At 45.2% G+C, this 25,890-nt stretch overlaps 2 protein-coding genes across 4 annotated transcripts in view; one reads left to right on the top strand and one right to left on the bottom strand.

The window, feature by feature from the left end:
* The window catches only part of arhgef25b (Rho guanine nucleotide exchange factor (GEF) 25b), a 35,676-nt gene extending 21,984 nt beyond the window's left edge, over positions 1-13,692 (bottom strand). For 2 of the 3 annotated variants that reach the window (XM_015959750.3, XM_070549866.1), the window contains exon 1: positions 2,355-2,664. In XM_015959750.3, the coding sequence (XP_015815236.3) occupies positions 2,355-2,448 (94 nt within the window). In that variant the 5' untranslated portion in view covers positions 2,449-2,664. Of the gene's footprint in view, positions 1-2,354; positions 2,665-12,758; positions 12,853-13,559 lie in introns of those variants that run through there. The other variant, XM_015959754.3, reaches the window with a different exon arrangement.
* An 804-nt stretch (positions 13,693-14,496) lies between these two features.
* ankrd33ab (ankyrin repeat domain 33Ab) lies at positions 14,497-21,655 on the top strand. The gene is made up of 5 exons (XM_054749402.2): positions 14,497-14,633; positions 15,976-16,272; positions 18,991-19,120; positions 19,199-19,339; positions 20,737-21,655. The coding sequence occupies exons 2-5, from the start codon at positions 16,015-16,017 to the stop codon at positions 21,519-21,521; spliced, it is 1,314 nt and encodes a 437-aa protein (XP_054605377.2). The 5' UTR covers positions 14,497-14,633; positions 15,976-16,014; the 3' UTR covers positions 21,522-21,655.
* Positions 21,656-25,890: the final 4,235 nt, after the last annotated feature.

Genomic DNA, 25,890 nt, shown 5'->3' with positions numbered 1-25,890 from the left:
AGACAAGCAAATGAAAATAGAAAACAGCTAAAAATGCTGATGTCAGAAAGTGTCTCTAAAGAAAAGTCACCGGGCGGTGACGATCTTATTGAGGTCAGTGGACAAGAGGTGAGAAAGCATGGACGCGTCAGCACACGTCTGTTTTCATTTTCACATTTCACTTGTCGGCTCACAGCATTTGTTACGCTGCTCTGTAATCCCCCCCCCCCCCCCCCCCCCCAACAACTGGAACAACAGAGGATTTACAGGTCAGAGCAGGAATAGCACATGTTGACTGTAAGCGTGTATGTGTTTGGGCTTGGGCTGTTTTTCTGGAGAACAGGGAGACCAACAGGGTTGCTCAGTGATTCTTATATTTCCATGAGTCAGTGATCTGTGGAATGTTTGGACCCACTGTGATCCAGATGTAACGATGTTCTACCCCCCAAGGCGCCATACAACTAACCAGTTATTCACCCACGCACACACACACACGCAACAATACTCAGGTAGGTTGTGGAGTTTAAACCAGGCTCAGGTGGTGCTAAGGGGAGAAGTGGGAGAAGAACCCCCACCCCCACCATTACACCTCCAGCAGCAGCCTGAAGTGTTGAAACAAGGATGGATCCATGCTTTCATGTTGGTGACACCAAATCCTGACCCGACTATAATCCAGACTCATCAGACCAGGAAAGGTTTCTCCAGACATTTCTGGTCCGGTTCTGGTGATCCTGTGAGAATTGTAGCCTCAGGTTCCTGTTCTTAGCTGGCAGGACGGACACCTGGTGTGAACTTCTGCTGCTGGAGTCCATCTAGAACAGCTGTTGTGGTTCAGAAATGCTTTTCTGCAGATCTTGGTTGGAACCAGTGGTCATTTCATCTTCTGTTGTCTAGTATCAGCCTGACCATTATCCTTTGACCTCTGAAGGGATATGTCGTCTTTTTCTGACCTCTCAGTTATCCTGAGAAGGTTGCAGGTGAAAATCCCAATAGATCAGCAGCTTCTGAGATGCTCACATCAGCAAGTCAGGCACCAACAAACATTTCACATTCAGAGTCTCCTGACTCTTTCTTCTTCAAATCTTGGTTGAACTTGAGCAAATAATCTTCACCTTGTTTAAATGCGTTGAGTTGCTGCCATGTGATTGGCTGATTAGTCGTCTGTGTTAAGAACTGAACAGATACACCAAATACTAACGAGTATCAGAGTTTCCAGGATGACATCACAGCAACACCGTTGTGGTGACTCTTTGTTCTCTGGAAGCAGAATAAAACTGCATGCCAAATGCAGATTAAAATATCTCACACTGATTTTAAGGATCCCTGCAAATATTTTCAGCATTTCCTCATTTGCTGTCTTTTCATGAGGAATTACACATTTCCTGGTAAAATGAGCAAAAATGTGAATTTCTTGTGCTTAAATTGAGTTCTCCAAACTCTTAAAACCATCCTGCCAAGTGTAGAACATTATCCAACTTGTTGGTGCATCATTAGGTGATAATCCACCACATGGAAAAGGATTCAAGATACACAGAGTATTTGTAATCCACAAACCAGACGCTAAAAATCAAACTTCAGGAAAAACCAAACTCATAATCATCTGTGAAGCACATGTGATAGAAACCGACAGAAACATCTGGATCTGCTCTGAAGGTAACAGACACACGCTGTTTTAGATTCAAGATATGCAACAGATTATCAGATGATAATATGAAGATGAAAGCATTTAAAATACAAAAAATATCCACGATGACTAAGTTAATTATCCTAATTACATCTGAGAAAATGCTTCATAATATAAAAGTTTTCTTTAGGATGAGAAGATACATTAAATATGATTTTGTATGAAGTGAAAAAAAACTGAAGTTGCTCTACAGCCAGCAGCTAAGAGTTGGATTTTTTAATGGAAGTAGTTCATTTTTAATCCGTTTATGCTGTTTAAATTTGTCTTTAGCTCGCTCTGATTAAAAAGGGATTAAACTCTTCACAAAATGAAAAGAGATGCTTTTCAACATTAATCCCCAGCTGCTTTTTGTTTAAATTATTCCTGTAACAAGTGGCATTAATCTGGTTTTATTTTCCATTTTAAATTGATCATAAATAAAAAGATGCAATAAAAACTACACCAGATTTCTTTGCAAGTCGCTCCATTTTTGGTATTATTTAAAGGTACCATCCTCCTAATAGATAAGAGGTAAGGCAAAGATCAATATAGTGAATAGAAAGTATTTACTTTAAAGAAACCTTTGTGTTTAAGTGAAAATTCAGCTTTGATGAAGTGGCATGATAATCTGACTGAATTATTCGTAGAAAGCTGTGCAAACCCAGTAAAAAAAGTTGATTAACTTCCAGTGAAACTCAAATCCGGTACCTACCTCGACCTCGGACAAAGCAGCAGCTACAGGAACGGAGAACTTTCCTGAACAGGTGCTGACACCCACACCCTCGCTGGTGCTGCCCCCCTTTCATCGTGATCCACGTCTTCTTTCAGACTCAACAACATCCGGAGCGGAGCTGACGGGATGCTTGACGTGCAAAAAGTACAACACATACACACACACACTACTCCTGTGGTAATCCCCAGGAGAGATGAGTGGAAAGGTGTCCAGAGAGCTCCACGGTCATATTCCAAATCAGGGCAGGAACCTTTGAGGAGAACAGTGGTCCTATTCCATGGAATGATGACAAACAACAGGAAAACGTTCCTGACTTTGACTCACGAGCCTCCCTGTGTGGTCACACAGGGGTGGAAGGTTTGGGAGTGAGTGAGGCAGTGACTGAGGGGTAGGAAAGAGGAGGAGCTGTGGCGAGAGTGGGGTTTAGCAGACGGTTCTGCTGTGCCAGCATCTGTTTCTCCTCACTCCTGTTCACACATGCCTCTCTCTTCTACTGCAGCAGCATCTATTTTCTGCATTTGCTCATGTGCTGTCTTTTCATGAGGAATTACACTTTTCCTGGTAAAACTAGCAAAAATGTGAGGTGTTGTAAGTGAATATCTGTTGGGTGATTTTTTACTGATGGGTAGGTAGTCTTTTCTTGTGTAACTGAGTTGGTAGAATGATTCCAGCGCTTATTTAAAGATATTTCACAGTGAAACAGCTGATTATCTATTTTTATAGCAGTTCCTGGAGGTGAATTCCAGTTGAATCAGAAACTCAGAGTTGGCAAATCCGACAAAGCCACAACATTCTCATGATTTCCTGTAGCAAAAACGACATTTACAAACTATTTATTTCAAACTCTGCTTTGTCTCTAACTTTTAAAACCATAAGAATCTTAATATCAGAAATATCAGTGAAAGTGCTGTACAAAATACCTAAAATGATCAGAAACAACTTGTGTTGGATAGAGTAAAACATTTTTTAATTTTCTGCAAAACATCCATCTATCCATCAATTTCTGTCTGCTTATCTGGGGTCGGGTCATGGGGGCAGCAGCCTTCGCAGCGAGACCCAGACTTCCCTTTCCCCAGCCACTTGGGCCAGTTCCTCTGGGGGAATCCTAAGGCGTTCCCTGACGAGCTGAGAGACATCGTCTCTCCAGCGTGTCCTGGGTCTTCCTTTAGGTCTCCTCCCAGTTGGACGTGCATGAAAAAACCTCACCAGGGAGGTGTTCAGGAGGCATCCTAACTAGATGCCTGAGACAGCTCAACTGGCTCCTCTTGATGTGAAGGAGCAGCAGGTTTACTCTGAGCCCCTCCCGAATGACTGAGTTTCTCACTTCTCAACCTATCTCTGAGGGAGAGCCCAGCCACCCTGCGAAGAAAACTCATTTCCACCGCTTAATTCTTTCGATCACTACCCAAAGCCCCTGACCCCTGACTCCAACCTCATCCGTGGTTCCAGACAATCGGAGTCTCCATCTAAAACTAAGGTGAAACTTTCCATTGTTATCCTGATGTGAATGTAAACTGTCACCACTCCTATGCCACTCTCCTGTTTAACATTGTTATGGAGACAGTTGTGTGTTTCTGTGGGACCAGATTGTTTTTCCTTCATGGAAGAGATGGCAGAAGATAGTGTTAAGAGCACAAATACCCGGATGTTCTCTTGAACGGAACAACTCGGTTGAACCCTGGACTCGACAGGAAGGGACAGTCGGATCTTTTCCTGTGGCCGTTCCTGTGCTTCAGGATGTGATGCACCAGTCTGCAGATGCTTCATGAAACCAGGGCTTTTATAATCAACTCTGTGGTCTGATGGAGCAAAAAGCTAAAGGTGATTGTTCTGTGATTTGCCAAAAAGTGACTATACTTTTGTTTCAGATTACTGAAGACAGATAATCTCTAATCCCAAAGTACCAGGATGTGGTCTTCTGCTGTCAAATAGACAGATACAGGAAATCCTGCCGCATGCCCACTCCCATCACCAGTAGCTCTATTTACCCAAATCTGTGCTGACATTTTAATTAGTTTCCTCTTGTGTTGAAATTTATATTTGATTTGACTTTAGGATTTATTGTATGTTGAATAAAGTCTTGTGTACAGCCTGTTATGCTGCTGCTGCTGAATAATTTCCCAATTATGGGAACAATAAAGCTCATCTCATCTTGTCTGGTCTGCTTCGTCTCGTCATAGCTCATCTGTTCTGGTTTCATCTCATGTCATCTCGTCTCCCCTCAGTCTGGTAGCACTGAGTTAGGTGAGAGGCTAAATTCCTTCAATAATTTGAGTAAGCCATAGAAATGCAACGTTTTTAACTCCGTCAGAGCAATGATTTAATCAAAATATGTCCAAATATCCATACACAAACCAGTTATCAACTAGCATTCACCGTTTTATTACTAAATATCTGTAAGAGCTCCTCACAATTACATTTCACTGATATCATCATCATCATCCTCATTTATTTCGATAGCACCTTCCACTACCTTTGTAGTAGCCCAAGATGCTGTACACTTTCACAATAAAAAAAAACGAAGCAAACAAATAGTAAAAGAATATTAAAAAAAAATACTCAGACAATAAAAAAGGTAAATTAAGTAATAATAAAAGTGAACTTAAAAACAAATGCAAAACAATTGAAGACTAAAATCACAGTAAAACCAAGACTGACTTGTGACTCAACAGGAAATGGGATGGAGCCTGCCTCACAAAATAAAGGCAACGCGTTCATTAAGCTTGGAGCCACCACAGAGAATGCATGATCCCCCATAGATTTGCATCTAGAGCGTTGCACTTCCAAGAGTTTCCTGTCTAGGAAACGCAACTCCGGGTCGGGGGAGAGGTCCTACCTCAAGTGGAGGAGTTTAAGTATCTCGGGGTCTTGTTCACGAGTGAGGGTAGGAGGGATCGGGAGATCGACAGGCGGATTCGTTTGGCGTCTGCAGTGATGCGGACGCTGAGCTGATCTGTCGTGGTGAAGAGGGAGCTGAGCCAGAAAGCCAGGCTCTCGATTTACCGGTCGATCTACGTCCCAATCCTCACCTATGTGTCATGTTCCTGGGCAGAGGTGAGTCACACCTTCTCCTCTCACCAGACTCTGAGCTAATTCTCCACAGGTGAGGAGCAGGGGGAGCGGCAGCTGCAGGAGATTTCCCAATCAGGGACGCGGGTTCAAAAGGAGGATGGAGATACATCACTTTGCCGGATGATTGCACCAGTTTAGGTAGCACCAGCCACTCGACTCTGAACTTTGATCTTGTTAATTCGTGTTTTGACTCGCCTTCGACTAGTGGATTTATGACCTTGGATTGTATTTTGGATTTGGAATTGGATTATCCCTTACGCCTGTTTTTGTCTCGCTCAGGATCATCTCTTCATCTACTCACCCTCGCTGTCTTCTTTTTCTGGAACATACTCATCACGTCCCATCCTCCTCCGCCGTTCCTGTTTGGCTTTCCCTCTGCTACCTCACCCCTCCTGGATCTCTCATCCTCTGCCCAGCGTCCTCCCCGGCTTCCCCTCCTCTACTGATTAACCTGAGCACCTCAGAGACTCGAGCCGTATTGCTCATCCCACAGGACTTCCCTGTGCGGTTTCAGTTCCCGTTTTTATAATAAAGACATTTTACTTTACTGCTTTGGACTACGTGTGCTGATTCTGCATGTCTTGGGTTAGACACTTACCTCGAGCCATGACAGAATCATCCGGCCACACATCTAATCCAGCGGAGTCAGCACTCGCGGATCTGGCTACCCGGATGTCCCAACAAGAGCAGACTCTTCCCGTCCTCATGGAGCAGCTGAATATCACCAACCAACGTTATCAACGTTTGGAGACCGTCCTGCAGCAGCTTCAGGAGCAGCTCTCCTCTACAGCCTCGGGTTCCGTCCCCGCTCCAGCGACAGCCGCCGCTCCGGCGTTCGGAACAGAACCACACGCACACGCCTCGGGAGGTGTGGTTTCACCTGGACCGGAGGCGCTCGGCTCTCCGGAAATCACCCACTTCCGTTCGGCTCCTCCTCGGCAATGTCCGACCTTCTCCGGTGAATTCGAGGATTGCTTTGGGTTTCTGCTACAGTGCCGCCTAGCGTTTGAAGACTCCCCGAGGTCTTTTCCTACTGACTCAATGAAGATCTCGTTTATTGTTGGACTACTTAGAGGCAAGGCGCTTCGGTGGGCGGAGGCTAAGAGCAGAAATCCTAATTTCCTGTCTGGTTCTTACCCAGACTTTCTGGAGGATTTTAAACTGACTTTTTGCAGTTCAGAGACCACCACTGACATCAGAAGAAGACTGTTGCACCTCTCGCAGGGAAGAAGGTCAGTGGCTGACATGTCTCTGGAGTTTAGGACCTTGGCTGCAATGACATCATGGGGAGACGATGCCCTTAAAGCAGCATTCATCGAAGCGCTGAACGATCGGGTAAGGAACCAGCTGGCTCTGTGCCCCGAGCCATCAACCCTGGACGGACTGATCTCATTATGCATCTCTATCGACAAGAGACACAGGGAGCTTCATAAGACACCATTCAGGGATCTGTCACCACCTGTAGCACATCGTCCATCCCATAGGTCTCCTCCTCTGGACTCACCCGAGGAGCCCATGCAGGTGGGACGTACCCACCTTACTCCAGAGGAGCGCCAACATCGTTACAGTAAAGGGTTGTGCCTTTACTGTGGAAAACCAGGACACATGGTGCACACTTGCCCTGCGGCGTCAAAAGGGCGTGCCCACCAGTAGTTCCGGGAGTTCTGGTGGGCAGTCATTCAGGTAAAGAGACCTCCCGTTTTCTTATTGACCTTGCTTTGACTGTTAACAGTCGTCGCCACCGGACGACTGCTCTAGTAGACTCAGGATGTGAACAGTCTTTGGTGGACCCTCAACTGGTGCGGGATTGGGGACTGTCTACTGTTCCACTGCCGGAACCTTTAACAGTGTCCTCCCTGGATGGGAGGCCCCTGGCCACAATCACCCACCGGACCCAACCACTCCAGCTCCAGGTCTCAGGTAACCACACGGAGATGATCTCATTATTTGTGTTTCCCTCCCCGCAGAACCAAGTAGTTCTAGGCCATTCCTGGCTTAGGGTACACAACCCGTGTTTGGACTGGAGATCAAGCCGTGTGGAGACCTGGAGTCCGGAGTGTCATCTTACCTGCCTGACCTCTGCTTCCTCTGGATCCAAGGACTCTGAAAAGACTCTTGTGGAGCCGCCCGATCTCACCCAGGTACCAAGTGAGTACCATGACTTGCAGCAAGTGTTCAGTAGAGATCAAGCAGCCACGTTGCCACCTCACCGTCCATTTGACATTGGAATAGACCTGTTGCCAGGAGCTCCGCTCCCAACCAGCCTCCTCTACAGTCTGTCCAAACCTGAACAGGACAGTATGAGGAAATACATTACAGAGGCCCTGGCCAATGGCATAATCAGGCCATCCACCTCGCCTCTGGGAGCTGGGTTTTTCTTCGTGGCCAAGAAGGACGGGTCGCTTCGCCCTTGTATTGATTACAGGGGTTTAAATCAAATAACGGTGAAGGACAAGTACCCGCTCCCTCTACTCTCATCAACCTTTGAACCTGTGCAAGATGCCACTGTTTTTACGCGGTTGGATCTCCGCAATGCATATCACCTGGTCAGAGTCCGCCAAGGTGACGAATGGAAGACAGCTTTTAAGACACCCCTGGGGCACTTTGAATATTTGGTGATGCCCTTTGGCCTCACTAATGCTCCAGCGGTGTTTCAGAGACTCGTGAACTCGGTGTTGGGGGACTACATTAATGACTTTGTATCTGTATATCTTGATGATATTTTGATTTTTTCTAGGTCCATTGATCAACACCAGAAACATGTTCGGATGGTACTCCAACGGCTGTTGGAGAACAGACTATTTGTAAAAGCCGAGAAATGTGAATTTCATGTTTCAGTAGTTAAGTTTCTTGGTTTTGTTTTAGAAAGTGGACGGCTGAGGGCGGACCCAGACAAGGTCCAAGCAGTGACTGAGTGGCCTACCCCTGCCACCAGGAAACAACTGCAGCGGTTTCTTGGCTTTGCAAACTTTTACAGACGGTTTATCCGCAATTACAGCCAGACCGCAGCCCCTCTGACAGCTCTAACCTCTGTTGTTAAGCCCTTTTCCTGGTCTCCAGAAGCCGAAGCTGCATTTAGGACTCTGAAGAGGAGGTTCACCGAGGCCCCAGTCCTCTCCAGACCAGACCCCAAGCAGCAGTTCACTGTGGAGGTGGACGCCTCTGACACCGGGGTTGGCGCAGTCCTCTCTCAGGTATCCCCAGAAGACCACAAACTTCATCCGTGTGCCTTCTTCTCACGGCGCTTGACACCCACCGAGAGCAGGTATGACGTGGGGGACAGGGAGTTACTGGCAGTAAAACTGGCTTTGGAGGAGTGGAGACATTGGCTGGAGGGGGCTGAACTACCATTTATCATTTGGACTGATCATAAAAACCTGATCTATCTCAAGGAGGCAAAGAGACTGAACCCTCGACAGTATAGGTGGTCTTTGTTCTTCTCCCGCTTTAACTTTGTTTTGTCCTATAGACCAGGATCAAAGAACACAAAGCCTGACGCTCTGTCTCGCCAGCACTCCTCTGAAGATGAGACGGCTCCTAGCACCATCTTGCCTGCCTCCTGCATCGTTGCTGGAGTAACATGGCCCATAAGAGACCAGGTCCTGGAGGGCCTTAAGGTGGATCCTGGCCCAGGTAACGGACCCTCCAACAGACTGTTTGTTCCCCAGGCACTACGAGAAAAGGTTATTCACTGGGCTCACACCGGGAGGTTCTCAATCCACCCTGGAGTAGGACGTACTGTGGCTCTGATCAGGCGATCTTTCTGGTGGCCCTCCCTCTACAGAGACTTGAAGGAGTATGTGTCGGCCTGCCACGTCTGTGCCCAACAAAAAGGTACCAATCAGTCTCCAGCAGGCCTACTCTGTTCCCTACCAGTGCCGTCCCGTCCTTGGTCCCATATTGCCTTGGACTTTGTTTGTGGGTTGCCACCTTCGCATGGTTTTAGTGTCATTTTAACTGTTGTGGACAGGTTCTCCAAAGCCTGTCATCTGGTGCAGTTAAAGGCTCTCCCTACATCTGCCGTCACGGCCCAGCTTTTAATTAAACATGTCTTTCGTCTGCATGGGATCCCAACAGAGATCCTCTCTGACCGAGGCCCCCAGTTCGTGTCTCGTGTCTGGAGGGAGTTTGCCACCGCCTTGGGAGCCCAGGTGGCTCTGACCTCGGGGTTTCATCCGCAGACCAACGGACAATGCGAGCGGATGAACCAAGAGTTGGGTGCCATGCTTCGCTGCGTCTGCGCCACCAACCCATCCACCTGGAGTGAGCATTTGGCTTGGGTCGAATATGCCCATAATAGCCATGTCTCCTCCGCCACAGGTCAGTCTCCCTTCGAGTCCTCCCTCGGATATCAGCCCTCTCTGTTCCCCCTTCATACAGATGCCACCATCACCACTCCTCAGTTCCTTCGTCGGGCCCGCCGCACTTGGATCACCACGAGGTTGGCTCTTCAGCGGACCGCGGAAGGGAATCAGCGACTGGCTGACCGACACCGTCGTCCTGCTCCCACCTACTCTCCCGGTCAAATGGTCTGGTTGTCGTCCAAGGATGTCCCGCTGAAGGCGACCACCAGGAAGTTCTCTCCTAGGTTCCTTGGTCCCTTCAAGGTCGCGGCGGTCCCTAGTCCGACGACCGTGCGGTTGGAACTCCCGTCGTCTCTTCGGATCCATCCTGTGTTCCATGTCTCCCTGATCAAACCCGTCGTTTCCAGCCCTCTGTGCCCGGTTCCGGCTCCGCCTCCTCCTGCTCAGCTCTACAAAGGGGGGCTGGTATACAAGGTGCGGCGCATCCTCGACTCTCGCCCCCGTGGTCGGGGTCTTCAATATTTGGTGGACTGGGAGGGGTACGGCCCGGAGGAACGCTCCTGGATTCCCTGGTCCAACATCGAGGACCCCTCTCTCATCTCGGACTTCGAGGCCTCCAGATCCGGTGCTAGGACGCCGGGGGGCGTTCGTTGAGGGGGGGGGGGGGGGGGGGGCGGCACTGTCATGTTCCTGGGCAGAGGTGAGTCACACCTTCTCCTCTCACCAGACTCTGAGCTAATTCTCCACAGGTGAGGAGCAGGGAGAGCGGCAGCTGCAGGAGATTTCCCAATCAGGGACGCGGGTTCAAAAGGAGGATGGAGACACATCACTTTGCCGGATGATTGCACCAGTTTAGGTAGCACCAGCCACTCGACTCTGAACTTTGATCTTGTTAATTTGTGTTTTGACTCGCCTTCGACTAGTGGATTTATTACCTTGGATTGTATTTTGGATTTGGAATTGGATTATCCCTTACGCCTGTTTTTGTCTCGCTCAGGATCATCTCATCATCTACTCACCCTCGCTGTCTTCGTTTTCTGGAACATACTCATCACGTCCCATCCTCCTCCGCCGTTCCTGTTTGGCTTTCCCTCTGCTACCTCACCCCTCCTGGATCTCTCATCCTCTGCCCAGCGTCCTCCCCGGCTTCCCCTCCTCTACTGATTAACCTGAGCACCTCAGAGACTCGAGCCTTATTGCTCATCCCACAGGACTTCCCTGTGCGGTTTCAGTTCCCGTTTTTATAATAAAGACATTTTACTTTACTGCTTTGGACTACGTGTGCTGATTCTGCATGTCTTGGGTTAGACACGTACCTCGAGCCATGACACTATGGTCATGAGCTTTGGGTAATGACCGAAAGAACGAGATCGCAAATACAAGCGGCTGAAATGAGTTTCCTCCGTAGGGTGGCCGGGCTCAGTCTTAGAGATAGGGTGAGGAGCTCGGACATTCGGGAGGGACTCGGAGTAGAACCGCTGCTCCTCCGGATCGAAAGCAATCAGTTGAGGTGGTTTGGGCATCTGGTCAGGATGCCTCCCTGGGGAGGTGTTTCGGGCATGTCCTGCCGGCAGGAGGCCCCCGGGTCGACCCAGGACACGTTGGAGAGGTTACGTCTCCAATCTGGTCCGGGAACGCCTTGGGGTCCTGCCGGAGGAGCTGGTGGAAGTGGCCAGGGAGAGGATGGTCTGGAGCTCCCTAGTTGGGATGCTGCCCCCGCGACCCGGACCCGGATAAGCGGAGGAAGACGATGACGACAACGGAAACGCAAGGCCCCTGAGGGGGTGTGTCTATGGAGCAGTGAGGAGAAATAGTTGGGGCAGTGCCCTACAGCAGGGTTTTAAACTTAACCCGATACTCAACTGGGAGCCAGTGAGGTCCGGCCAATACAGGACTGATACGCTCCCTTCTCCTAGTACCAGACAAGAAGCTCGCCACTGATTTCTGGACAAGTTGAAGGCAGGCAAGTACATCTGAGCTCACACCAGCATTACAATAGTCAAGGCGTGACAATACAAATGCATGTAAAACTGTTTCTAAATGAGCCCTCGACAGCGTTGGCTTGATCTTAGCGATCCGTCGGAGGTGGAAATAAAACAGGAACTTACAATATTAGCTTAATAGCAAGCATCACAAGTGAGGGGGAACCAGATGAAAGCAGCATGACGTCAGCATCTGGCTCACAGCTCCATTCTGTCACCCACATGTAGACTTTTAGTTCAAATGTGTGCACACCATCTGCTCATTTCCTCTTCAACCATTCAGCTAATAGCTGGAGCACACATGCAGCTCACCAGCATACGACCAGCTGCAGATGTATGCACTTTCAGCAAAGAAAAAAGGATTTTGAAAATAAATAAATAAAAAACATTTACTAATTGGTTTCTGGTTTTTTATTTGTAAAACTCAATGAGAGCAGCTGTGGCTAAACTTGCATTTTTATTAAAAAATTTTCTCGTTCATCTAAACATTTAACACAGCTGACTAAACTTTAATCTGAAAGACAGCATTCTTGATCATCTGAGCACAGCTGTTCAAACTTACTGCAGCCAAGGAGGAAACATACAAAATCTGGGAACAAACTCCTGCTGGTTCAAAAATGTATCGAGATAAAAATAAAACTGTGCGTACAATTTTGTTTTTGGCAATTTTGTGCATGCAACAAAAACTGCATTTCCAACCCTAGAGACAGACTGCAGTGATAAAAATATCAAAATGCTCTCTTAATCTTTTAAAATCATCATGATCCTTCTCCGTGAACTAGCCCTGACCTCTTCACAGTGTAGGATTATTGTACGTGGCTGTATGTGGAGCTGCACGTGTCTGACTGAGCAGCGACTAATCAGACGTGTTCATTGTTTAGTGTGCTGGATCACTTTCTACATGCAAGCACCAATCTGCAGCATGACACCTCTGGGTGACATAATAGGTACCGACGGAAGCAAACAAAGCGGTCGCTCTAAATTTACTGCAGACACCAGGTCAGTAAACACACTCACTGTTGTACCTTTACTTCCTGCAGCCACACTGGACTCCGGCTCTGTCCTGATATCCTGACTGTTTCCCACAGATGGAGCTCCGGCTCTGCTGCTGTCGGAAAACTTTACACAAGACCAATGAATGAGTGAACAGGAGAGAAAGAGGCCATTAAAAGTGTGTTTAAAAGCAAAAAAAAAAATACATCAGAAGTAAAGAATATGGGACTACATGGTATGTATGAAATGCAACAGATTAATGGGCAGGTTTAGACCCAAGATAGAAACCTGTTCTCTTCACCTTTCTTCCCTTTTGTTTTATCTCATCTGAGGAATTTTTCTTGGGGCAATAAACTGAGCAGGAGACTGCACAACATCAAATCCTCAAACCCAAGACTTGACTTTGCAGCCAGGTTTACAAAAGACAGAAAAACACAGACACCTTTTTATATTCCAACTAAATTACAGAATGTAATCTTCTGCTCTGGATGAAGTGTGCACAAATAACACTACTAGTGACCACTTCAGAGGAAAATGAAAACGTCAAAAGAAATGTTTTATTACATCAAAGTTAAATTACACTAAGTTCAATAATCTACAAGGTAAAGTGGAGAAATGCAGACATTTTGTCAGTTTTATTATATTACAAAGATTTAAAAAATATGTATCTACATTTAAACTGATTTTAATATATTTTTCAAAACAAAATGTGAATAAGTGCTGAGAGGATCTCAGGCTTTCAATTACAAATCAGTTCAATCCTAAATTGCTATTTTTAAATAGTTTTCCAGCTGTTGGAGTCGTAAACGTTGTTAGGAACCAAATGCACTCACGGTGTCAACGCTGCCTCCTAGAAGTCCTGGAGTCGTCTCCTGAACTTTTACTTAAGTTTTCATCTTGATTTCTCTGCTCTTTTCTCTTGAGTTAGTAAATCTACTGTTGCATCATTTTACTTTATCTTGATGTTGTTTAAATCAAAGTCAAACAAGTTAAAGAAGCTTCAGAGAAATCTCTGCATAGTCCAACCTGCAGCTTGAAAAAAGCATCAAAGGCTACATTTGTATTCCAGCATTTCTTTGTCTCCTCTGTTTTGATGAAGACAGCAGATCTGTTTCTGCAGGAGCTCTCCTCACGCTCTGGTAGAGGTAGAAAGGGTCGGCCCGTACAGCAGTTTCAGCCATGCCCTCAGACGTTCGATCAGTCCGGAGAAGAAAAAACAATCTGGAGTAGACACGTGTTTAAATTATCTAAGGGTCTTATTTCAGATTTTTTTAAACTCTTTTTGGTGGAAAATTGAATTCCTTTCAGATACGCATCAACCTTGGATGTTTTTCTTTTCTTTGACATTCATGAGACAAACTTTGTTTTCTTGCGATCACATTAAAGAAACATCTGAGGCTGAGCACTTTGAGAGATCTCCATCCAGTGGTGAACCTGAGAAACTCACCTGCTGCTCCTTTCATCATCCTTTGGACGACTATCCACAAATCACTAACAGTGTTTACATTTGACTGCACATAAACGTCTTCTTAGTAAAACCCATTCGTTTGGACAGACATAGTAATTTTCTCATCGTTTATTCTTCAGCAGCTTTGAGTCTGATGTCCTCGACACCTTTTTAACACTGAGAATTGTCTCGTCCAAAATGATAAATCCAAATAAATAAACAAGCAGTGAGCTGTGACTTGAGGGAACTTTGGTATTAGATGGAGCCAGAGATCGGACAGAGCAGGAAGTAATCCTCTTTCTAAAGCTGTCGTAAGCAGGATGAGCTGAGAAGAGCAACAAACCGTGACTCTGAGAGGACTCCTCCTCTCCGTTGTGGGATGGACATGGAAAACTCAAGTGTGACAGCTGCTCTGGAGCCATAAAAGAGGAAATCGAGTCATTTTGGTACAATAATAGAGGTAAGACTTGGAAATAACTTCTAGCTAGCTGGTCAAACCCATCTAAATAGTGGGGTGCGAAAATTTGGGCAGCGTTGTTAATCTTCCTGTATAAATCGTTGGTTGTTACGATAAAAACATTCAGTTAAATAAATCATATAGTAATATTTAAAAATAAAACAGTAATATTTGAGAAGTGAAACGAGGTTTATAGGATTTACAGAAAGTGTGCAATAATTGTTTAAACAAAATTAGGCTGGTTCATCCTATTAACTTTGTCTCCTATGATATATATATATATATATATATATATATATATATATATATATATATATATATATATATAACTGACATTTTTTATCATAACAACCAAGGATTCATACAGGAAGATTAACAACGCTGCCCAAACTTTCACATCCCACTGTATCTGCGTGTTTGGGTTGCCTAGATGGGAGGATGGTAGATGCTGCAGTTAAACCTCAGAAGGTCCATAAAGAGACAGAACTAAAAGGTTCAAAAGATGATATAGATGTGAACAAATGTCTAAATGGAACTCCAATTCTCTTTAGAGATTCAAAACTACTGATAATGATAACTGCATCCTTGTATTTATCATTTCTACATCGTTAAAACTTCCAAAACACTTTTTATCACCCAAATAAAAAAGGTGATGTTTTTGCCTATCTGAGATCTTGATTGTTGCAAAACAACTTCCAACTTTTCCCTCTTCCTCTTCCTCCTCTTGCATGTGCAGCGTGTTGTGGTCACATGTATGACGGTGTGGAGATTAGGACACCTACTGCCCTGGAAGTGCTGCAAACATCAGACCTTCTGCCTTGTTTTATCTCATGGCCTCTCATGCTTCTCTCAGAAACCACCAATGTTCTCTGTCCATAATGGGAATTCATATGACGCCCTTTGATCAGAAACATACCAGAATAATTTTTTCACTATTTGACCCAAAAGGTTAAAGATTCAGGGGCTGAGCAGTGGCGCAGTTAGAGCTGTTGCCTTGCAACAAGAAGGTCCTGGGTTCGCTTCCCAGCCTGGGATCTTTCTGCATGGAGTTTGCATGTTCTCCCTGTGTGTGTGTGGGTTCTCTCCGGATGCTCCGGCTTCCTCCCACAGTCCAAAAACATGACTGTTAGGTTGATTGGTCTGTCCAAATTGTCCTTAGTTGCGCGTGTGTGTGTGTGTGCATGATTGTTTGTCCTGTGTGTCTCTGTGTTGCCCTGCGATGGGCTGGCACTCTGTCCAGGGTGTACCCCATTGACTGCTGGAGATAGGCACCAGCTGAGTGTTGAATCCCGCATCTATTTTGATGTTTTTGTTTGAAGTGTTCCTAATTGTGTTGATCCTGTAGATGTAATTCATCCAGACTGAGTCCCATTTCTGTTGGAGGATGGCCACTGCAGATGAGGACCCCTACCTGGGCTCAGGCCCTGATGATGATGATGCTTCATCAGGAAGAGAGCCTGACTGCGACAGCATCCTCTCTGATGACTCCTTGCTGCCTGTCTACACTCAAGAGCCAACAAATGCTGGTGAAGCGTCAACTCTCTATCACGCATGTGCTCGGAATGACCACATAGCTCTACGAAAAGTCCTGGAGAGAGGGGTCACGAAGGACGAGGCGATGGAGTATGACGTCAACGGCTGGGTGAGGGTTTCCTTTGTTTAGTCATTTATTCTATTTTGCAGGGATGGGACAGGTCAGAAATTAAAATCAGGAAATGGAAGGGAAGCGTGATAGGCGGAGCCCCAAAACCTACGAAAGTTGACTGCTCGGTTAAAAAATTTCTTCATCAACAACTTCTTAAATAACTTCCACCCACCTGGACTCCTGACCCTCTCGTTATAGCCCTCAATTTTGATAAACATAGTGACTGCTATCCTGCGCTCAGTGACCTCTGACCCTGACAGGCTTCGAGGCACTCCACTCAGCTATGTGCTTTTGACCAGACTGCTCCTGCTCCTTCATTAGTCCAGCTGTGTCCTTACTCAGTGGAAGGAATCCGCCATAATTTCGATTTCTAAGCGGTCTCATGCCAAGGATCCAACGCACTACAGGCCAGTGGCTCCAAGATGTCTTGTGCAAACGCATGGCAAGAGTGCTGCATAATTAATTCTCAAGCATGTTGTCAAAGAAAATCGGATCCACTCCAGTTTGCTTAAAGGACAAAGCGTGGAGTAGACTAGTGGTTCCCAAACTTTTTTCCTTAAAGACTCCCTTGTTAGTGTGTCCAAGACAAGCCAAGACCCCGCTCCTACACGCATACACACATTAAACGTGATCATTTACAAACTTCACACAGCAACACATTCTGACACCCTAAGCGTCGAAAAATTATGCGGTGTGACCAATCAATCAATCAATACTTTATTAATCCCAGAGGGAAATTAGAGTTTCAGTACACACAATTCAGGGATCAGACAAACATGGGCAAGACACATGACAAGAATTGGTGACTGTGATCATTCGCAACCTGAGTCGCGCTACCTTAATAGAGATAAGAGGTAACATGAGGACTGGTTCAGGTGGAGGGAAAAAAGGCACTTCAGAGTTACCCTCTCCCAAGAGGGCAGCTTTGCTATGCAAAAAAAAAAACACCTCAGACAGATATGCAACAGACTTCAGACAACACAACATAACATGAGACTCCAATAGGAAGGTGTGTGTGTGTGTGTGGCGGGGGGGGGGGGGGGGGGGGAATCCAGCGCTCATCTACTGTACAGTCACAGGTGGGAGGGAGATCTTGGGAGAAGCGAAGAGCACATTGACTCCTCCAGCTGATGACCTCGCTAGGCTGAAGTCCACCAAGGCGGGGTGCGTCCCCTGTGGACATGTGGGAGCCCCCTGCTCTGTTTTCATTGTTGATAAAATCTTATCGATCGCATTGACTGACCAGTGCAAACTGGTCATTCAATGCGGGGACCACAGGGACACACGCTTGTTTCCGACATGTAGGGAGCCCCTGCGTGTCAGGAGGCGACGTGTTGTGCCAGAGCGTCGCCATTCGACGCACATGGTAAGACGGAGATTTCACAAACATTTCACTAACCTTTTAGCGATTTAACCTTCCCCACACCCCCATCCTAACCTTAACTCAGTATGTCAGTCTAAATTTTATGTTAAGCGTGTTTGAGAGGAATGATGAAACGTGAAACAAAGCATGCGCAAGCTGGTTAAGATTAGGATGGGGGAGAGGGGAAAGTTAAATACCATGAGACTTAAGGTCACAATTCAGTCAAATCTCCGTTCTACCGCGGACGTCGGATGGCGACGCTTTGGCACAGCGCGTCGCCTCCTGACGCGCAGGGGCTCCCTACACGTCGGAAACAAACACTTGGTCACACTGTGTCTCTTTTTGACTCTTAGGGTGTGAGAATGTGTTGCACACAGAGTTATAACTTTTATATTTATGATTATACTGCAGGCTGTTATTGGGATAATTTTTACAAATCAAGTAACCTCAGAACTTCAGCACAGACAATTTTGTGGGGAACCCCTGCAATCTTGTGCAGACCCTCTAAGGGGTCCCAGACCCCAGTTTGGGAACCACTAGAGTAGTGTCACGTGTGGCGCAGGAGGAGGTTAGGACCTAAGAGGCAGAACACCGGAACGGCTCGAGGCAGAAGAGGTTTAAGAAAATAAAGTCCTTTTATTAATGGAGGCTGGGCAAAAATGCTGACAAAAAGGCAAAACAGAAGCTCACTCATGAAGAAGAGAAGAACAGGAGAACACTCGAGACGGACAAAACAACACTGACAACGACAATGGGCCGACAAACACTGAGAGACACAGACAGGGTTATATACACAGGGCTGGGTGATAGGAGACGAGGAGCAGGTGCGTGGGGAACTGGGCACAGGTGAAAATAATGAACTGAGGGAAGAAGCAGAAATAAGCAGGGGAGAAGCCCATATCTGAATCCTAAACCAAAGCTACTAAAATAACCTGAACTTTAAACACTGTAGAACAAAAACTAAAGATAAATAAACTAATGTTAAGTGAAGTGACTAGAGGGAAACCTGAAGACGCTGGGGACCAAAAGGGGGGCACAGAAGATTAGGGGACACATGAAAGGAACCAGGAGGGGGCTGGGGACCACAGTGACACAGAACATGACAAGTAGAGGATGCACGTCTCACATGTCTACTACCAAAGAGATGGACTCTGTGCCCACACAGCAGAACGTTATCTATGGATTTGTCTTCTGCTTTTCACATTGTACGTGTATATAATCTGTTGCACTGCCTCTCTGACCTTCAGGTTAATCTCATGCTGCTTTTTTAAAAATCTTCCCTTCTCTCTATAAAGACAACGACTCAGAGCATTTGAGTCAGTCTGATCTTTATCACTGATTTTTACCAACAGAACGGCTTGATGGTGGCCTGCTGTAATGGTTTTGTGGATATTGTTCATGCGCTACACAACTGTCCCTTTATAGACATAAATCACCAGGACAACGAAGGCAACACAGCACTGATTATGGCTTCCCAGGCAGGTGAGTCATCTAGTCAAACAACCCCACTGAAAGGAAAGTAGTTTATGACACTGATCACCTGATACCTGAACTCTGCAGGTCATATCAACACAGTGATGTACATCCTGAACTACTACCCAGGTGTAGACACAGAACTCAAAGATTGTCGAGGGTTCACGGCTCTCATCAAGGCCACCATGACAGGCCGCGATGACGTGGTGGCAGCTCTTGTTATGGCTGGTATGTAAGAATGTGGCAAAGTTAACCCTTTTAATTCTATCTTTTAGCATACAGGTCTTCGTTAATGACCTTAGACAAGTAGCTGTTGCTGCCCACAAGATCTCAGGTCTCAAGACAGCTGCCAGTCTTCCAAAGGGGTGATCGTCTGGTTCTCCTTCAAAATAACAGTCCTTGTGAAAGCTACGAGTAAAGCAGCTACTCACCTGTGTGTGTTGATTAGGTTTAGATTTTTACACATGGCATTCCAGCCTAGTCTCTTGCTGTTAACGCTACATGATCATTTATTTATTTATTTATTTATTTTCCTGGTGTCCTGTCAAAAATAAACAATCAATGATGAACAAGAGTCTGCTTCTAGACCTGCAGAAAGAAAAAAAAACAAAAAAGAAAAAAAAGGGGACACACAATACAACAAGAACAAGCCGTCACTGCGTCAACCTGATGAGGAAATATAAAATCAACATTGTTTTACTGAACAATCACACGATAATAAATCACAGTGCATTTAGTGCCAACCACAGTCTTAAGACATGTGTTAAAAATGCCCAAGTCCATACTTATGAGAGCACCATGTGAGCACCTGTGTGTGTACACGTGCTGGTATATGTAAGGTTTCTCTATAGGAGCGTCCAATAGAGTGTGAGGGACCACAGATCTGCCCCAAAGATGGAGGGAGCTCTAAGTCCCAAAGATCCAGGAGCTGCCCCTACATGATCATTTATGACCTCAGCTGACCCCATCTTATATCCCTGCAGGCGAGTTAATGAGCTAGTGACGCCAGACCGGTTTAAGGGATCACCCTGAGGGCATCGTCAAATCTCAATTCCACTAATCTCTGACTCACTAGTCCTCCCGGCTGCTTCTAGATGGGGCGCTTGATTATTTCTAATCTAGTTTTCTAATCTTCCTGTGAGGTTTTTCCTTTGATACTCTGATTATGACACCAGCCTGCTAACGAGGATGATAAATTAAAGGTTCTGTGGAAAAACTGTTTCAATTACCCATAAGTTAAAGATACATTGATATGTCTGAAATGGAACCTAGAGGCCAATGAATTCAAATGTTGTTTGAGATAAGATGTAGAAACAGGAGATGAGGGTTAAAAGGCTGACATGTCATTAATTAATGCAGATGAATAGAAATAAATATTAAGAATCCTTTTTGTGAGTTTGTGTTAAAACTAGTGACTAGTGCCTGGTTTTGTGAGAACTAGGCCATTTAGGTCATTTCCAATTAGAACAGACATAATTAATCTTATTAATGATCCATTTCTTGCTCTTAAACCTGTTTGCCATGAAAAGTCATTGAGATTGCTCTAAAAGCAGAAAATGAGTGTATAATTCAGATAAAAATTTAACTCCCCTCTCCTGTCTCCATCATCAATCATCCCATTCCAGGGGCTGACACAAATGCAGTGGACTCCTCTTGTGGAAAGTGTGCTGAGGACTGGGCCCTCAAAACGGGTCGCTTTGAGACCTTTCGTCGTCTCCGCCGCCTCACCATGCGTCCGAAGGCCGAGCAGTTCTGTGAGAGTTACATCCCTGAGTGGCCAGAGCTCAAGGAGAAGGTGGACAAAGCTATGGCTCAGAAAAGCCCTGCAGAAAAAATCACTCTACGGATTAAAAACACGTTTGGATTCAGCTTTCCGCAAGATCCCCAGGACAATGGGGTCATGGACCACATGGTGCGCATGACCACCGGCATCCACAGCCCTCTCATCTCCACTGGATGTCGCCCTCTCTGCCCCACGAGTCCGCCAGAAATGGGGAAGAGACGGCTGGCTGTGCAGGAGCTGATGAAAAAACACCCACAGAAGGAGCTGGAGGAAAGCTCAGTATGCCACAGCAACGGATCAGCATCAATCGTCCCTTCTGTCCACTCTGCAGAGGCAGTCGCTGCAATGTGCCCTCCTGACACTCAGCGGAGAGGTAGCATCCTGTCTTTGGCCTCTAACAAAATGGCCACAACTTTCATTCCCCGCAGTGTGGCGAGGCGCAACAGTGTGTTCCCATCCGGGTGCATTCCACACATCAGTGTGGACAGTCCTTCAGACCCTGCACCAAAGAAAGACAAGAAGAAAAGGAACAAAGACAAGGGTCGACTTGAACCGCCTAAGTGGAAATACAAGGAGCAGCAAGAGGAGAAAAAGAAGGGCAAGGACAGAAGGATGGCCAAAAACTAAAATTAACCCTATAAAAAGAGCGGATTCACATTTTAGTGAAAAGTCTAAAGCAGTGGTCCTCAATGGTCCTCAATAGGTGGCCCGCGGGCCATGTGCGGCCCACAGACCCCCTTTGTTTGGCCCCTGAACCCCGCGCGCGCACCCCCCAGGCCACACAGCCGAGCTGGAGGAGAAGGGATAGGTGTTGTCCTTCTTGACATTGTAAGCTTGTGTGTTATGTGCATTATAGCCAGCGATCCAAACAGCAGCACCCCCCATTCCCCATGGTCTTGGCAGGTTTGGCTTGATTTCAGCACCCCCTAGTGTCCGTTATGAATTATCTGTGGTCAGACCAAAAATGAAACCTATCTCCTCGCTGTGTGTTCATCTTTTTAACACTGGAATCTAACAGCTGAAATGTCTCCCCAGACTTCATTAGTGTCTACAGGGGTGATTCATCACTAAATTAAACAAATCAGCTGTGTTCATGATTAAAAACATGCAGGAAACGTGCTGCAACCAGGTTCCCAACAGAACGTCCAGCCAGTCTGAAATTGCAAGTGCGATATTCTGGCCACATGGGGCGATAGAAGCTGGGTGGCCTTTCTTTAATCCTGTAAAGGCTCATTTTAGCACAAAATGGCTCAAGAAATGATTCAAAAGTATGAAAAAGTTGCCTAGTATGGCTTTAATCATAACATAAAACTCTAATAGAAACCCTTAAAATTACACACAAAACCCATGATTAGTCTCACAAACATATTTAGTGTCTACCTCATTGTTCACATAGAGCGAAGATGTGAATGTCTATTCACAAAACCAGTAGCCTGGCCTGCCAGACTTGTCCTCTGTTTAATTCTGCACAGAGAGAGTCTGGTAACTCCATCGACATTAATATACGGGTAACTCACAGGCAGAGAAGCACTTGAGGGGCGGGACTAGGCAGCTCAAAAATAACCAATCAGAAAAAAGAATCCTGACTGTACCGCGCGACGCTGTAGTTTTTTACCTGTAGGAAAAAAAAGGTGTCTGGCAACGGTGCAAATATCTTTCTTCAGAGGGAAAGCTTTTAGCGCTCTACTTGTTGTTTTAACGACGTGTCCAAGTCATTTAGAACAAAGGAAAGAGCCGCAGCGACCTCCGCTTCAGTCGCCATGTTCGAGCGTTATGGTGTGTGACGTACGCTGCTCAGCGCTGATTGGCTCAGTTAGAAGTCTCAGGGGGTGGGGTTATTTGAATAGGAGAGTTCCCAGACCCTTTCTCTGTGCAGAACTAAACAGAGGACGACTCTGGCAGGCCAGGCTACAAAACCAGACAAACAAACATGAATTGTGACATTTTTTTGCGAAGTAGCTTAAAAATACAAAGACTGTGTGGAGCAGAAATCTCTTCAACCCATAGCAGTTTTCTGATATTGCCAATAATATGATCCTTAAGAACAAAGTTATTGAATTAATGTTAAGCGCTTGGATTCAGTTTGCTTGAAGTTACGGAACTCGTGAAACATTTTCACTAAATGTATTTCACTGGTAAACGCGTTTTCAACAAGGATTGTGATTAAAGGCTTATGAATCCACCAGAAGTTTGTTTTACATTTGTTCTTAGAAAATAATAAAGGGTGAAGCTGATTTAAAACAACACTAAACTGACTTTAGAGCTTTTGAAAATCATTTGTTCCTGATTCACTGAATCTTAATGCACAAAAAATCTCAATACGTTACCACACAGAGGGGCTCTATAGCCCAGTCTCTGAGTTAGAGTTCATGATGTGTTTATGGTCCCTGAATAAGCAAAGAACCCTAGAATCTTCTGATTAAACATTCAAAGATCAATCAGATTGATATTTCATATTTGTATGGAATATCACATCTTACTAGTCATAATTCATATGTATTAGTTGCTACAGTGAAGTATGTGCTATCAGACAGATGGCCTCCCATTTGAGTTTACAAGGACAAACAAGCTCAATGTTCCAAGGCTGCTAGACAAGCCCAAACCATCACCCTTCACCACCATGTTTATGAGCTGTTTTTGTGCTACATTTGGCTTGTAGCACTGTGATTACAGCCAAATGTTTAAATGTACAGTCAGGCCAAAAGTTTGAACACCTGTCTCATTCAATGTGTTGTCTTTATTTTCATGACCATTTTCATTGAGAGGCTCTCACTGAAGGCATCAAGACTATGAATGAACACATGTGGAGTTATGTACTTAACCAAAAAAGGTGAAATAATTGAAAACATGTTTTATATTATCTTCAAAATAGCCACCCTTTGCTCTGATTACTGCGTTACACACTCTTGGCATTCTCTTGAGGAGCTTCAAGAGGTAGTCACCTGAAATGGTTTTCCAACAGTCTTGAAGGGGTTCCCAGAGGTGTTTAGCCTTGTTGGCCCCTTTGTAAATGGCCATGAAAATAAAGAACACATTGAATGAGAAGGTGTGTCCAAACTTTTGGCCTGTATTGTCTATTGTGTAAGAATGAAGTAATACTGACATCCTGCGGTCACAATTGGTTACTGCAGCCCATTTTCAAAACACATAAGTCCCTTTCTCACCCTGCTTCATGGATGTTGCTAGCTACGGATCTGCACCAATGATTCTAAATGACAAGCAAAGACGAGTCATGTTGTCATACACACCAAGTTGATAAGTAAATTCCTGTCACAGTATTATCGAGTTGTTGGTAAATGAAAAAGTTGCTTATTTTAGCGCCAACTACTTGCTTCCAATTCATTGCTAAAGCCTGGGGTACACCGGAGGCGGACGCGCCACGCAGCATCACGCCCGAGATTTTGAGAAGTCAAGTGGTCACACGGGACACGCCGTGTCGCTGAGCACTTCTTGGCAAGTCGCTCAATATTCACATCATCACGCGGGACTAGAGAACAGAAAGCGGGAAGTGATTCTATTGTTTATACGTGATCAGACTTGCTGTCGTGTTTTGTAAGACTGAAATTAATTAAAAATGGGTAAGTGTGCTATTTATTAGAATATTTTAAGCTCAGCAGTACTTTAAAGATATCAAAACTGCAGCTGGGTTTGAGCCAGCAGAGGAATTTGTGCTGTAAAGGCGTTCCGCGTTGTAATGTCTGTTGTAAAGCACTCCACAATGTCATAAACAGCCGCAGCACTTGAGATAGAGCTGGTGCCCATCTTCAGCACCTAGAAACAATGCTTCTGGGACGTGGCGCAGCTCTCCCCGTGTGCCCACTCTCATTAACTACAATGGCTTCAATTTAAAATGATGCGTCTGCCTCCAGTGTGCCCAGGCTTAACTCAACATTAGCCTCCAAACTCCTTTACCAAATTTTAGGGTAAAACAAAAAGATGCCGCAGCACTTTACCGGCCCATGTCAAATTACAAATGTTCACTCTGCAGCGTTAGCTTGGCGCATACTTCGCAACCTCATAGGTTCACAGATCGTAAAAAAAATAAAATAAAATCTGTCCCTCTGTTTCAATATAACTTTCTACATGATTGAGACATCAGACTTTCACGGTAAACTTACATATTGTACCTTTAATTTTCCAAAGGGAATTGATCTAGACCTTGCAGTTGGACTAATGTGAGGTTATATGTTGCTGTAACTTTTATTAAATTTGAAGAATTTGAAGAACAATGTGCTGTCCGTGTTTGTCTGATGAAAATGAGAGCTTGTGTCCTCTGCTGTATGTAAATAGCTCTGGTCTTATTAGATTTCCCCCCCCCCGTTTATTTGAGTGTGCAGACTAAGCAAAACCACTCGCACTACTGCTGACTACACACCATTTAAAAACAAACAGTCCTCAGAATGATCTCCAGCTGCTGCTGCCAGCAGTTTTTATATAAGATCACACCTCTGAAAAAAAGAATGTTTACATAAACCATGTCAGTGGGTTGCTGTGCCCTAAATCCTGACAGAAACCTGAGCAGGATCTGATACGAACACTTCATCAGCAGTATAGATGTTTCCCTACATGGTGTCCATGATTCTCCAGCGCTTAGCGGATTGGGTTTGGTTTATTAAACTAAAACTTGACCTCATTTGAAATTTGGGCTGCTATTTGCAGACCTGGAAACAGAAGCTTTAAGAAACTTTATTATATTTTAAATAAGAATAAGTACAAAAACAGCATTTACATGCAGTTGTACAAATTCAATTTTACAAATAACAAAGAATTAAATGTGGCTCATTTTTCTCACTTAGAAAAAGGAAAGAAAATGCTGGTTTTTAGTGAGTTTAGTGCTTATGACCCTTCAACGAATTAATATTTATAATGAATATAAGATGGGATGCAGCAGCATTACAGACTAACTAAAATATTAGTATTAACATTAATACAATGAATCAGATCAAATGTTCATTCAACTTTAAAGTGGTCAACGTGTTTTTCTTGTAAAATTCAA

This window comes from Nothobranchius furzeri, chromosome 3 (assembly GCF_043380555.1).
Source record: "Nothobranchius furzeri strain GRZ-AD chromosome 3, NfurGRZ-RIMD1, whole genome shotgun sequence".
Classification (NCBI taxonomy): Eukaryota; Metazoa; Chordata; class Actinopteri; order Cyprinodontiformes; family Nothobranchiidae; genus Nothobranchius; species Nothobranchius furzeri.
The sequence above is the reverse complement of the archived record's forward strand: the minus strand, read 5'-3'. Positions and strand labels throughout refer to the sequence as shown.